Here is a 13,568-nt window from a genome sequence, read left to right as displayed (position 1 = left end):
AAACAGAAATAGACTCCGAGGGGTCTAGAAATGTTCACAAATGCAAGAGTGACTACAGGTTATTGATTTATTATAGATCTGTGACAGATGTACCCGGCACAGTATACATTCCCAAACCCTTGCCCTACTTGATGGAGAACGAGTACCAGGCTCCCTTCCATTCCCAATTTTCTTATGTAACCATTGAGTGAGATGTTTTCCCAGGGCAAAGGATGGTAAGAATCAATTATTTCATAGTAAATGGAACAGTAAATAAAGGCAGAAAAACATTAGACTTGTGGATATTAATTGTATGCTAAAACACACAGAAGTTGATTATCATTTTTATAATTGACAAATTTCATTTCAGACTCCAGGGATCAAGTTTAGTGATACTTGAAAGTGGGTCCGATGCCCTCGGTACTTAGAAAGGACTCCTTTTGGGTCCTCAGTATGAAGAAAGGCTACATTTTTAAAGATATGATACTGTTCAGGTGTGTGTGCCTAGATTTGAAATCTAGAATTTATTAAATCTAGGATTTATTTCAGGACGTGGGCGAATCTCACTCGGTGCTTCTGGTTCCCCATCTGAAAGTAGCAATAGTCAAACATGGCAAAAATCCTAGTGAGAAATAAATGCAAACTGCTAATGGGACAGCCATCTGGCCCCTGGCTCTAAGTGGTTTCCACTGTGATGGGAAGGGCTTTGTGTTCTAAAGTTACATAAAAAGTGAAGCGTTTCCCAAACCCAGAGAGCTGGCAGGTGCAAATGACCATTTCCCCCTAAACTTTGCAGTTATTTTCTCCCTCTTTCCATTTCTCTTTTGGCTGTCTGTCCATCTGTCTCTCCCTCTCTCCTTTTCTTTGCCCTCTTTCTTTATTAAGAATTCTCCAAATTTCAGGTGGATAATAGTCACAGAAAACTCACACATGTTCATAGATATGTAATGTCTATTTTGGTTTAATTGTGATATACAAACATACTAAATATACTTACACACACATTTATTAAGGTTTGTATATAAGTCTATAGAATATATTGGATAAAATTAAGTACCTACACACAGATATAGTGATTATTAGTAGACATGATATAAAAATGTTGACAGAGTAAATTTCTGTGCCAAATATTTTAACGATTCTGAGAAGCATTCAGTGCATTCAGTAACATTTTTCCTCCTTTTATATCTTCCTACCAAGTTCATGATTCAAAAGGAATAGCCCAGAAAAATGACAACAGCATAAATCTGATGGAATCCATAGGTATGATTTCTTTAGCAACATGCAGATTTCCTAGAATTACTCATTAGAGCCGCATCCTAAAGATACCTGTACATTACATTTTCTAATTCTAACATTATCAACACCATATTTCTGCCTCCCTTGCTTAAATCATTCTACAATGATGAAGGTTTAATTTACTTTAACTTGAACTTACCTGAGGGAGTGACACCAAGGACGATGAACACGACGAGAAAGGCTGCCAGTCTCATGATGTCAGTTTAGGAAAGATAACCCCTTCCTTTTGAACAGTACAGTATTTCCATCAGAAGGGGAGGTTTTGAAAAGAAAACGCAGTGGTTCCAAATCCGAAGCGGAACCCAAGGGGAGAGTAGACACCTGACTGAAGTGGGATAAGAGAGTCTCAAACCACCTCACATCAGTGTGATGTTTCTTCAACTACACTTCATTGATTTCCACTCAGCTGTCAGATCGTGTAAGTCTAAAACATAGCTCTGGGTCCTAACTCCTGACTTATTAATTTGCTCTCTCACAAAGAGATGCAAGGCAGAAGGGAAAAGATGAAGCTAGACAACTTCTGAACGCCCTGTGGTATTTTTCTCCCGGGTGGAGATCTGAGCAAAGGAGAAAAACTGCATTTTATCACAGGCATCATGGAAGTTAGTGAGAAGTTTCCCACACATACTATTCCTTCAATTTGGACTTGGAGCTTAAGAATAATGAATATGAGGGGGGTCAATAGGTACAAAATTCCTGTTATAAAATAAGTCATGGAGATGTAACGTGCAACATGGCAACTATAGTTAATAATGCCGTTGCATATTCGAAAGTTGCTAGAAGAGTAGATCTTAAAAGTTCTCATCACAAGAAAAAAAATGTCTAACTACGTGTGCTGATGGATGGTAACCAGACTTATTGCAACCATTTTGCAATATATCCAAACATTGAATCATTATGTTGTACACCTGAAATTAATATAATGTTGGATGTCTGTTACATGGCAATTAAAAAAAAAGAATAATGATTTGGCCTTTAGCTCCCACGTCTAATGGTTCTTGCATGTTCTAATGTCAGAGCATCGTCTGTGCTTCCCTTGAGCCCACCAGATCCACCTATCCTTCTACAGGAAAAAGTATGATCAGAGCTTGGTCTTATTTTGTTTCCCTTATAGGACTTGGAGGCTGATAATGCCACTCTTGCTCTGATGCACCTTCTTCACAGTGGATCAGATTTTCATCGAGGTCAGTGCGTGTTCCTCATAAATGCAAATCTAATGAATGAACGAGTGTAAGTGAAGGCTGGATGCAGGAGAGGGTCAGGTGGGAACAGGCACATAGATGGGGACTGAGTACTGGAGCAACATGTTCCAGGGCCCTGAGGAACTCCACCTGGACAACACTGACTCCATCTTTGGTCCTCCATCTGGGGCGCAGGTGGTGCCATCTTAGATAACTATCCTGTGACCACAAACCCCCTGCCCTTCACTCCGTAAAATCTGGGGATTAAGGTCTGGATAGCTGCAGAGAACAGGCTGAGAGTAGGGGTAAAAAATTACTGTGTAGAGCCCTGGATGGTTGGTCCATTCGCCCCTCTGATTGTCCGTCAGTAAGTGACACTGAACAAAACTCTGTGTACACAGTGTTTTGTTTTTCAGTACTAAAGTGCCTTCTCAGTCTGGAGGATACATTACTGACTCTCCTCCCCCTTTTAACACTGTCTTAATCCAATTTAAAATTCGCTTGATGTTATCTTATTAGGCTCCCACTATGTGTCATTAACAATTTTCAAACACCAGGCACTGCTCCAAAAGGTACCAATATATAATCAAAACAGCCCTGTCCCCTCCTCATGCTCACCTCTCTGATCCTCTCTGAGAACTCCCAAGGACGGGGCTGTGTTCTTTTATCTCTGTACCTCCACTTTCTCTCCTGTGCCTATCACATGAAATGCTTATGAGTGTTGCTTGGAAGAAAGGAGGAAGGAAACAATCGGACATTGATTTCCTATGCATCTGAATCGTGTTCCGGGCCCGCTGTGAATTTACAACTATCTCAGGAATAAATGAGCCACTAACCCAGAGGTGCAGGATGTATCACCGTTCTTTATTTCGATAAATCAAATAAAATGAAGCTCACTGTTCCACGGAGCAAGCAGAAAAACCAGTCTCAATCCTCTTGCCTGGGGGTAGCACAAGAACTGGGAAGGCTTCTGTGGTGCCCACAATACAGGGCAGGCCCTGTAGGCTCCAGTCCCTCTTGACCAGAGCAGGTGCATCAGTGGCCAGCCCACATGGTCCTTTGGAAGTGGCACTTGTGCTACACTTTGCTTGGTTGAATGCCCAGGATTCTGCGAGGCCTGGAAGTCTGGGTGATAGAATGCCCCCCTTTCTGAGTGTCCACACAGCCATTGCCTCCTGAGGACGGCCACCTCTGCTGGTGCCGCCCTGTAACGGCCCGGCTGCTGGAGGGACCAGCCAGCCTCTGGCTCCGTCTGCACTTTTGCAAAGTTCTCACCTATCTCTCCCTGCAGCTTCTTTTCTCCCTGAAAAGCCACCCATCTCGTCTCCATCCCACTCTAGAAACCTCAAATAATCTCTTCGGTGAGTTTAGACTTTCAGTGCGGCAGACATCAAATAAATAGGTAGAGAAGCTGTCTTTAAGCAGCTTCTGTTTTGGGTCCCTGTAAACATAAGGGGCCCGGAGCCCAGCTCCTTTCTTGGAAAACGTAGGAATAAGACATACAGAGAACAAAACACAAATCCTTACCTCAAAAAATCATCCTGTCTTGAACCAGTGTGCCCATATTTCCTCACCCATTCTATAACCAATAATAAACATGAGCTGGGCAGCTGCCCGGGCTGTGGTGTTGGGTCTATCAATGCAGAAATAATCAGAGGTCTCCATTAACCATGGAGGATAAGTTTGCATTCTAGGACCCCAAGCAAAACCTCTCCTCATCCATCACTGACCAAATGCTCTCCATGTGAAGAGTGAGCTCACTCATTCTGAGGCTCTGGAATGCGCTCCAGACACATACTTATGAGAGTCACAAAACCAAAACTGAAGATGAGAGTTCAACTGAAGATTTGGAAAGTTACAATCAGTATTTTTTATTATTTATTTATTATTTTTAAAGATGTTATTTCTTTAAGTAATCTCTACACCCAATGTGGGGCTTGAACGTATAACCCCGAGATCAAGAGTTGCGTGCTCTACCAACTGAGCCGGGCGCCTCTGATGAGTATTTTTTTTTTAATTGTGAAAGTAGTATAATCCTAACTATAAATTTTATTTTTTTAAAAGATTTTATTTATTAGAGAAAGAATGAGAGAGAGACAGTGAACATGAGAGGGGGGAGGGTCAGAGGGAGAAGCAGACTCCCTGCTGAGCAAGGAGCCCGATGTGGGACTCGATCCCAGGACTCCAGGATCATGACCTGAGCTGAAGGCAGGCGCTTAACCAACTGAGCCACCCAGGCGCCCCTAACCATAAATTTTAAAAACACTTATGATTCATCTTCCTAATCTAACCACCATCAAGATCTTGGTCTACACACACACACGCACACCACAACCTTCAGCAGAACTGTTACTATTTGTAATATAAAACTTGATACATTAAAAAGGAGAATGTGTTAACATCAACTTTGAGGAAAAAAAGAAACTTTTAGGAATGATTTCATGACTTGTAGGAAGACAAAAGGGAGAATTGTAGATGGCTCCAGAGTATAGTTAAGTGGATTCAGAGCTAGCTGAGCAACCACAGACAGGGTGTTGATTAACAAGTGGATGCCAACCTAAAAGAAGGTCTCTCGTGACATCTTCTCTTGTGGCAACATGGCTCTGACACATTCAACACCTTTAAGTGCTTTCTTAAAGACATGGAAGATATTCTGTCAGATTGGCAAATAACACAAAAATAAGAGGATCAACTTGACTGCCAAGGTCCCTTGCAATACCAAACTATACAACCTTGTCATCCACTGTTGTGACAGAATCAAGATCCAGAGCAACCTCAAAAAACTGGGATGCTGAGCCCATACCGACAAGGTAGGATAGCTCTGAATGACATTTGTGTGAATTGGGACAAAATATGTCCATTTCTACAAAAAGATTTTTGAACACTTAGAAACACTAAATATATTGCGGTATTCATTAATGAATTGCTTTTATTGCAATTATATAATACAGACAGCATTTTGGTTGCCATAAGAATGGCATCCAGAGCAGCAGCTCTCCCTTGCCAGAGGCACCTCAAACCATCTCACCGAGAGCCACATGCTTTAAGAAAGCTCATCTAGGGGAGTCAAGAGACCCAGGGTCTAGAAAGTAGGCCTTGTGAGAAATGGTTAAAGAGCAAGGAGTTTTGATTAGAGAAAAAGAAGTCCTAGGGAACTGTCTTTTAGCTGTGAAAAGTTTTGCTATGTGACAGAAACCCCAGGACACCAACATCATTTTACAAGCAAGGAAAGGGAAGCCCAAAGAGGTGGAGTCACGGTCCTGAAGCACACAGCGCGATGATGGTAGAAGCAGGGTCAGAATCATGTACCATGCCACTTACTAAGATACCCATTAACCAGGCTGTATATAGAGAAATGAGCGTGGAGAGAACACACCCCCTGCCTTTGCAGGTTCATCACCTCTGACTCGCCCCAGTTATTCATCACACTCTCTTCTTTGGGCCCCTCCCTCGGTCTTACCTCAGGCATTCCTGTTGCTGCCTGTCTGCCTTTCCATCTAGCCAGCATTACTAGAACTTCAAATACTCTTCTTACCACCAGTGGGATGTTTTGTGGGAGGGATTCAGGACCCGGTGTTGGTATTCATAGGAGTCAAAGGTCTAGAATTTCATAGTATATGACTTCGAAAGTCTCACTGCCCTCCCAAATAATCTCCCATCCTTTTATGGCTCACTTTTCACTCTAAACATAATTCTCTAGGTTTCAAACTTATTAAATTCAAAGAGCCTGGGAGGGAGCCCTTTAATACAAAGAGTTTCAATCCTTTTCCTTTCTTTGCACTGCTCGCTTATGTGACATCCTCCCAATAGGAACATTGCTCATCATCTGCAGAGATTTGAAATTCACGGCTTTTAAATACGTGTCAAATTATTTCCTGAGATCAAGCAGGAGCCAAGGGGCTCCTGGGAAATGCTTTGCATTTCCCCAGGTTTGGCGTTGGCGGCGACTAGGACCCGGAGACTTAGCGACGCCAGAGGTGCGGTACAGGACTTGGGGGCCCTCTGGTGGACCATGGAGCATACTGCAGGCTTAGGCCGACCGTGGAGCTACTGCGGCTCCCTTTTAAAGGACGTGTGCTTTAGATATTCGTTCCTTAAATTTTAAATTAACAAACAAACTAAAATAAAAGCGGGCTGCCTAAATCCAAACCTAAGTACCAGAAGGCAATGGGTTGTTGGTCTAACAGCTCCACGCATCGTCACACAGCTCTCAGGCAAGGGGTGCAGGCCGCCAAGAGCTGCTGGAACGAGCTGAGGGCCGCCCCTGAGCGGGGGAGGGGGGAGGGAGGGGGGACCGGGGGGGGGGCCGGGGGGGACGGGGCGGGGTTCAGGCGTAGCAGCGCTGGAGCGCCCACCACCCGGAACCTTGGCGGTCACTGTGGGAAGGACGGCTTGAACCGAGAAACCATCTCTAAACTTCCCCCACACAGCAGTGTTTCCCAGACCTATCCGTGCTTCTGAGAAACACATTCCTGGATGCTTTCCCCAGGAATTCTCGATCCGGGGGTCTGGAATGGGGCCCACGTGGTTTTGAAGAGAAGCCAGGTTTTACTGCTGCAGACCACCGACTTGTATGGTCTTCCAAGTTAAGCCGCCACAAGGACTCGGAGGAAACACTCGATGACAGTGGGCCCAACCATATGAAACCACCCCGCGGGGAGGAGAACCGCGGGGTGCCCAGGGCGGGGGGGGGGGGGGCAGCCCCAGGAGGTCCCAGGGTCCCCGCCCCCCTCCTCCCCAGGACGACTGCCCAGGTCCAGGGAGGGCCCCGGCAGAATAGGGGCTGCTCCTGTTCTCTTACAAAGAGGATTAAAGAAGACACTTTGGGTGACACACACTCTATGTCACATTTCACGAAGTGGACAGTCTCCTGTCCGAGCAAAATGGGGCAGAAGGTAGGAAGCTTTATTGGGTAAAGAAAAAAGATCAAGGATGAGACAAATAGGAAATATTGGCTGGGCCGTCTTGTTGGGGGAGGAGGCCCACAGGTGGTTGGGCGTGTGGGGACCAGCTGGCTGGGTCCGTGCGTGGCATGCCTGGCCACGCAGAGCATTTGCAGGGACCCCAAAGTCATCCAGGTCTCTGTTTGCCCCTGTGGCTCCATGGTTCCATCTTGAGCCTAGAAACTTATTTCAGCACTTTCAATTTCATTCTTGTTCTTTTTCCGAGACTTGACTGTTTCCTATGTGAATGATGGAGTCTTCCTTCACTATGGTCACCTCACCACCATCATTTTTCAGTACTTTTTCCTGGTCAGGGAAACAGTCCAGCCATTCCTCCTCTGAATTAACAAGGCTGAGGTTTGGGTTTCCAACCCTAACCTTTGAGAGGCATTTAATTTCATTCTGGACTCATCTTCAGCAGTGGTGCTTGTTTAGTGCTAGATGGCCAGTGGTCAGGCAGCCAGGCTCACCCCTCCCCTAGCAAATATGGAGGAGGGTTTACATCGCAGGCTGCTGTGGATTTAGCTTGTTCTACAGAATAAGCTCTGTGATTAAGGGAGATTCATCTTAGCCCCTCCTGGTGGGAGTGCTGCTCAAGCAGGCTGCTGCCAGGGCAGGCTTCTGGACCCAGGTGAGTGATCCTGGGTGCCCACCACACATGCACGAAGGGGCTGCCAGAACATGAAGTGAGAGGGTGCTGGGGTAAAAACAGTTGAGGCCAAATTGGTAAACGGGAGCAAAGGGGATCCCCGGGGCAAGGAATCCGAGCTGTGTCTTTCAGGAGTCAGAGGGACTTAGGAAGGGAGCAGGCGGTAGAGAAGGAAGTTGGAAGGGAGCAAGAAAGGAGAGCCTTGGATTTCAGCCGATAGTGCACCCAGCTGGAAGCTCAAAGGTCTGTTTTATCGAGAGCCAGACAGGTGGTGTGTGTGCGTGCGTTGCCCTATCAGCACTGGGCAGGGGCTTGGTTACCAGTAATTAATCAGTAATTATCTATAAAAGGATTGTGTGTGGGAAGATCACTGGCCTAAGAGTCAGGAACCCTGAGTTTTGCTACTAATTAATCGTGTGACCTTGGATAAATAACTTTTAGTGGCGTTGGATTCCTCATCTCTCCAGTAAACAAAAGTTGGATTAGATCAATTCTCAATGCTCCCTTGGGGAGCTTTTAAAAATATTGATGCCTGGGAATGGCATCCAGAGATACTGATTTTATTTTATTTTTCATCAATCTCTACACCCAACGTGGGGCTTGAACTCAAAACCCCGAGATCAGAGTCTTGTGCTCCACTGACTGAGCCAGCCAGGCGCCCCTGAGATACTGATTTTAACTGGTCCACTGTGAAGCCCAGCAATCGTGTATTTTCTAAGCTCTCTAGGTAATTCCAATCTGTAGCCCAAGTGTCAAACCATAGACCGGATGAACTCTGCTTGCCTTAAATTTGAAAATTCTATGAGTATGTGTCATAAGCAGGGTGATCAACCATTTGACTTGCCCAGGACTGTCCCAGTTTTAAAACTGAAAGTCCCCTGTCCCAGAAAATCCCAGGTTTGAGCCCCATCATTCCTCCCTCTGACATCAGTACAAAAGGAAAGAAGAGAGGTGTGCTCACAGCTCTGGGGGGGGGGGGGGGGGGGCTGAGGGGGGGAGGGGCAGGTGTGGTGTGTGACTTTACAGCCCTAAGATTTATGACTCCACCATTCACCTGCTACCTAATTGCCATGTGTATAGTTAAGTACACATTTGGGTAAAACCTACCTTGCATGGATTTCTAAAGACTATAGGTCAACCATCTTGGCCTATTTCCTGTTCTCCAGCCTGATGTTTTAAGAAAGCATGCTTTTTTTTTCCCCCCTTTCTGACTCTAGTAAAACAAAGACAAATTAAGCGCAGACAGTTTTTAAAAATGTTCATTCATCCAACAGGTATCCATTTAATCTTTACCTCCTGATTATTCTCCCTTTCTACTCTGTATCCAGTCCCCCACAAAATCCTATTTTCTCTATCTTCAAAACATATTCTGAATCTCAAAACATCTCCCTTCTAGCTCTACTTCAATGACCCTAGTGCAGTGGTTTTCAGACTTGAGGGATGTTAGAATCACCTGGTAGGATTGTTAGGACTATAATTCCAGAGCCCAGAGTTTCTGATTCAAGAGATCTGAGGTGGGACCCATGGTACACATTTCCGACAAGGTCCCAGGTGTTACCCACTGCATTCCAGGGCAACGAATGGAGATTGGGCAGGGTAGGATGCTGGACTCCAGGAGAAGAACATGACTCTTGGGCTCTGGGCTTTAAAAAAAAAAGAAGGTGTTAGTATACACATAACATAAATTTACATAAAATCCTAAACATTTTTAAGCATACAGTTTGGTAGTGTTAAGCACATTCACACTGTTATGCAACCATCACCAGCATCCATCTCCAGAACTCTTCTAATCTTGCAGAACTGAAGTTCTGTACCCCTGAAACACTAACTCCCCATTGTCTCCTCCTCCTCCTAGCCTTTGGCAACCACCATTTTACTTTCTCTCTCTGAATTTGATTACTCATATAGGTGGAATCATACTGCTATATTTGTATTTGTCTTTTTGTGACTAGCTTATTTTACTTAACACAACGTCCTCAAGATTCATCTGTATTGGAGCATGGGTCAGAATTGCCTTCCTTTTTAAAGCTGAATAATATTCCATTGTATATATGTATATGCACCACATTTTGTTTATCCACTCATCTGTCAATGGCCACTTGAGTTGCTTCCACCTTCTGGGAATATGTGGCTGTGACCATGGGTGTACAAATATCTCTTTGAGTCTCGGCTTTCGGTTATTTGGGGTATACACCCAGAAGAGGAACTCCTGGATCATATGGTAATTCTATTTTTAATTTTTCAAGGAAGCGTCACACTGTTTTCCACAGCTGCTGTACCATGTCACATCCCCACCTGCGGTGCACACAGGTCCCAATGTCTCTGTGTCCCCGCCGGAGCTTTCTCTCTCCAGGTATTGCTTTAGTGTCTCCTGGTGTAGATGGGTTTTTCCACATGGTGCCTGCTTCATCTGGCCTCACTTGTACCTTTCACCTAGTCCTTGACCAGAGAGGCAAGGGAGCTTCTCTCCCAACTTTGAAAATGTCAAAAAAAGAATGTTAGCCACTATTCACTGTGGCCAGAGATGAAGTATTATGATGGACCTATCCTGGATCCTGTGTTCCCTCTGTAGCTAAGGAACATAGGTAGGGTCCTTTATTGAGAAGGAGAGAGGATAGGGCGTCAGACAAAATCAAGTCACCACACAGTCCTTGTGGCAAGACGAGACTCATGGACATAAAGCAGCCATGAAAGTATGTAATAATGGGCCAAGGAAATGTGCGATCGATACAGGTTGGGACCATCTCCTGGCCTGCGTGTGCCTGCTCACTGCCACCACAACCCACTATGGCTCTTTGGCTATGCAGGCCTGGCAGAAACACTGGGTAGTCTTTGAAGTCCAAGGATGGAATCACAGAAAACATTTAATGAGCGAATTCCCAGGCTCCCCCTTCTTTCTATAACACAGTAACCACCAAGGAAATGTTCTAGCTCTTAGATTTGATTCAGAAGGTTTTGTGAAACATACTCCTTAATCTCACCAACTCTGCAATCCTTTGTGAGTTCTCTGTGGCCTGCCTGCAGGCAGAAGATGTCCTGGACACCAGAAATATTACCATAACATTTGCATTTTGTTATCTTCTTTTCTTATATCTGATAGTTTCTAGCTACACTGCACCCAGTGGCTATCACCATCATGGAGTTAAATGTTTTCCTGTTCCCTTCTCAGTTGCTATCAGTAGGGTGGTGTTGGAAGTTGTGTGGGGTGGAAACAAGTGGGAGCTGGGTCCCTGAGTTTTGAGTATTGGCCCTCATATCTGATCAGTTAATTCAGTGGTTCTCAACCGGAGGCCTTTTTGTCCCCCATGGGACATTTGGCAATGTCTGAAGACATTTTGGTTGTCACACTGGGAGGATGCTATTGGCATTCAGTGGGTAGAGGTCAGGGATGCTACTGAATACCCTACTAACACAGGAGAACCCCACAACAAAGAACTATCTGCCCACAATGTCAACGTGCCAAGGTTAGGTTCTGGTTCTAATCCAACAAACAGCAGGAGTCCGATTCTCTGAAGGGTTAAGGATGGGTGTAGGATAAAGTGGAAAGAATGTTCTAGATGTTCTAAGAAGTGGCAAAGAGGGGAAGCCTGGGCGGCTCAGTTGGTTAAACGTCTGCCTTCGGCTCAAGTTATGATCCCAGAGTCCCGGGATCAAGACCTGCAGTGGGCTTCCTGCTCAGTGGGGAGTCTGCTTCTCCCTCTGCCCCTCACTCCCTCATGCTCTCTCTCTTTCAAATAAATAAATAAAATCTTAAAATAAAAAGAAAGTGGCAAAAAGAAGGCACCCATGGATCTTTCTTCCTCAACCTGCAACCTAAGGACGTTGGCAGCATTTAGGTGGAAACAGAAGGGTGTCTTCACATCACAAATACTCCTGTTCTAACAAACTCTAGAAACACAGCAGCAACCTTGAACCAAACAATTCCCTTCTATAGTCCAGAAGAGCCTCACCGTCCCAGAAAGAAATCCCAGTTATCCCACAGCCCTTCCCTGGGTGGACCGCTGCCCTGGGCCCAGGCTGGTGGGACTGGCTCTCAATGAGAAATTTACTCTTTTCCGGGGGGAGTGCTAGACAGTTTCATTTTTACATTAAGCCTTTGCTGAGAAATCCCAGTATTCATATATTTTGTGTATTTTAAACTAACGACTCTAATTGTTAAGGTTGCCAGTTCCCATGGAAAGAAAATGTGAGATTATAACCAGTTCTTATCACTGGAAAATTTCACCATGGGACACAAATCATGAGAACAGGACATATTTCAACAAAGAACACTGAGAAAAATACCACTTAGATATAATTATATTTCATCAAAGACACAATAAAATTGAAGGGGAAGAGATGAGGGAAGCTTGTTATAATCATGTAGCCTTGAGGAGGACTTACCACAAAGAAAATATGCATTTAGGAGTGATAATTAAACTGTTGTACTGAGGACATAAGTTTCCATCCATCCATCCATCCATCCATCCATCCATCCATCCATCCATTTATTAATCCATTCTGATTTTCTACTCTGTTCCAGAAAGGCACAGTAGTGGGGCGCCTGGGTGGCTCAATCAGTTAAGCGGCTGCCTTCGGCTCAGGTCATGATCCCAGGGTCCTGGGATTGAGTCCCGCATCAGGCTCCTTACTCCGCGGGGAGTCTGCTTCTCCCTCTCCCTCTGCCTGCCGCTCCCCCGGCTTGTGCTCTCTCTCTGTCAAATAAATAAATAAAATCTTAAAAAAAAAAAAAAAAGGAAAGGCACAGTACTAATGGCTCAAAGGACAAGCTAATGGTTAGGGTGATGATCCCCCGCCCTCAGGGAATTTACAATTGCCTGTAAAGCTAGCTGTGTGCCTGCCATGAGAACTTCTATTGTCCTGTATGGGAGTTCCAACCTCATCTTATCGTGTTCCTGATTCATAAATTGAGCCAGGTTTCCCTCGTGCACATGGTGATTGGCATAAATGGGGAATAAAAGGCTGAGAAATTCCATTTTAACCAGAATGTAAACTGTACATTTTTTTTATGCTTCAGGGAGCACCATTACATAGAATACACTTGGAGCTGTGACTCCTGGTGGTGTGTGTAAGAACATGGATTTTCCTGTCCCAGATATATGGGGACCAAGGGATTTTAGAGAAGTTTGCTATCTTTGGGGACTTGGGAGGGGAGGTTCTCTAAGATATATTTATTTTTTTATTGAAGTATAACCTACATCAAAGAAAGTACACAAATGTTAAATATACAACCCGGGGAATTTCTGCATAACTAAACACTAGCTAACTACCACCCAGCCGGAGATACAGACATCTCCACCTGCCCTCCACCCACAAAGTTTCCACTTCCCAGACTATACTCCCTCTCAGAACCAGTATTCTGATTTGTCTTCATAGGTTGGTTTTACTTGTCTTGAACTTCACATAAATGGAACTAGGTAATATGTACTCTTTTTTTATTGTCTGCTCCTTTGCCCCCAGGTTTATTATGCCTGTAGGTCCTCCATATTGATGCCTTTAGCAGTAGTCCTCTCTCTT

The 13,568-nt window shown here is 44.7% G+C and overlaps 1 protein-coding gene across 1 annotated transcript in view; it reads right to left on the bottom strand.

The window, feature by feature from the left end:
- The window catches only part of CHRNB3 (cholinergic receptor nicotinic beta 3 subunit), a 28,614-nt gene extending 27,061 nt beyond the window's left edge, over positions 1–1,553 (bottom strand). The window contains exon 1 of the mRNA XM_025886205.2: positions 1,418–1,553. Coding sequence (XP_025741990.2) covers positions 1,418–1,472 — 55 coding nt within the window. The 5' untranslated portion in view covers positions 1,473–1,553. The remainder of the gene's footprint in view (positions 1–1,417) is intronic.
- Between the last annotated feature and the right edge of the window lie 12,015 nt (positions 1,554–13,568).

This window comes from Callorhinus ursinus, unplaced genomic scaffold (assembly GCF_003265705.2).
Source record: "Callorhinus ursinus isolate GAN/ISIS: 27379988/994484 unplaced genomic scaffold, GSC_fseal_2.0 scaffold17, whole genome shotgun sequence".
Lineage (NCBI taxonomy): Eukaryota > Metazoa > Chordata > Mammalia > Carnivora > Otariidae > Callorhinus > Callorhinus ursinus.
This window is presented reverse-complemented; position numbering and strand designations above follow the sequence as displayed.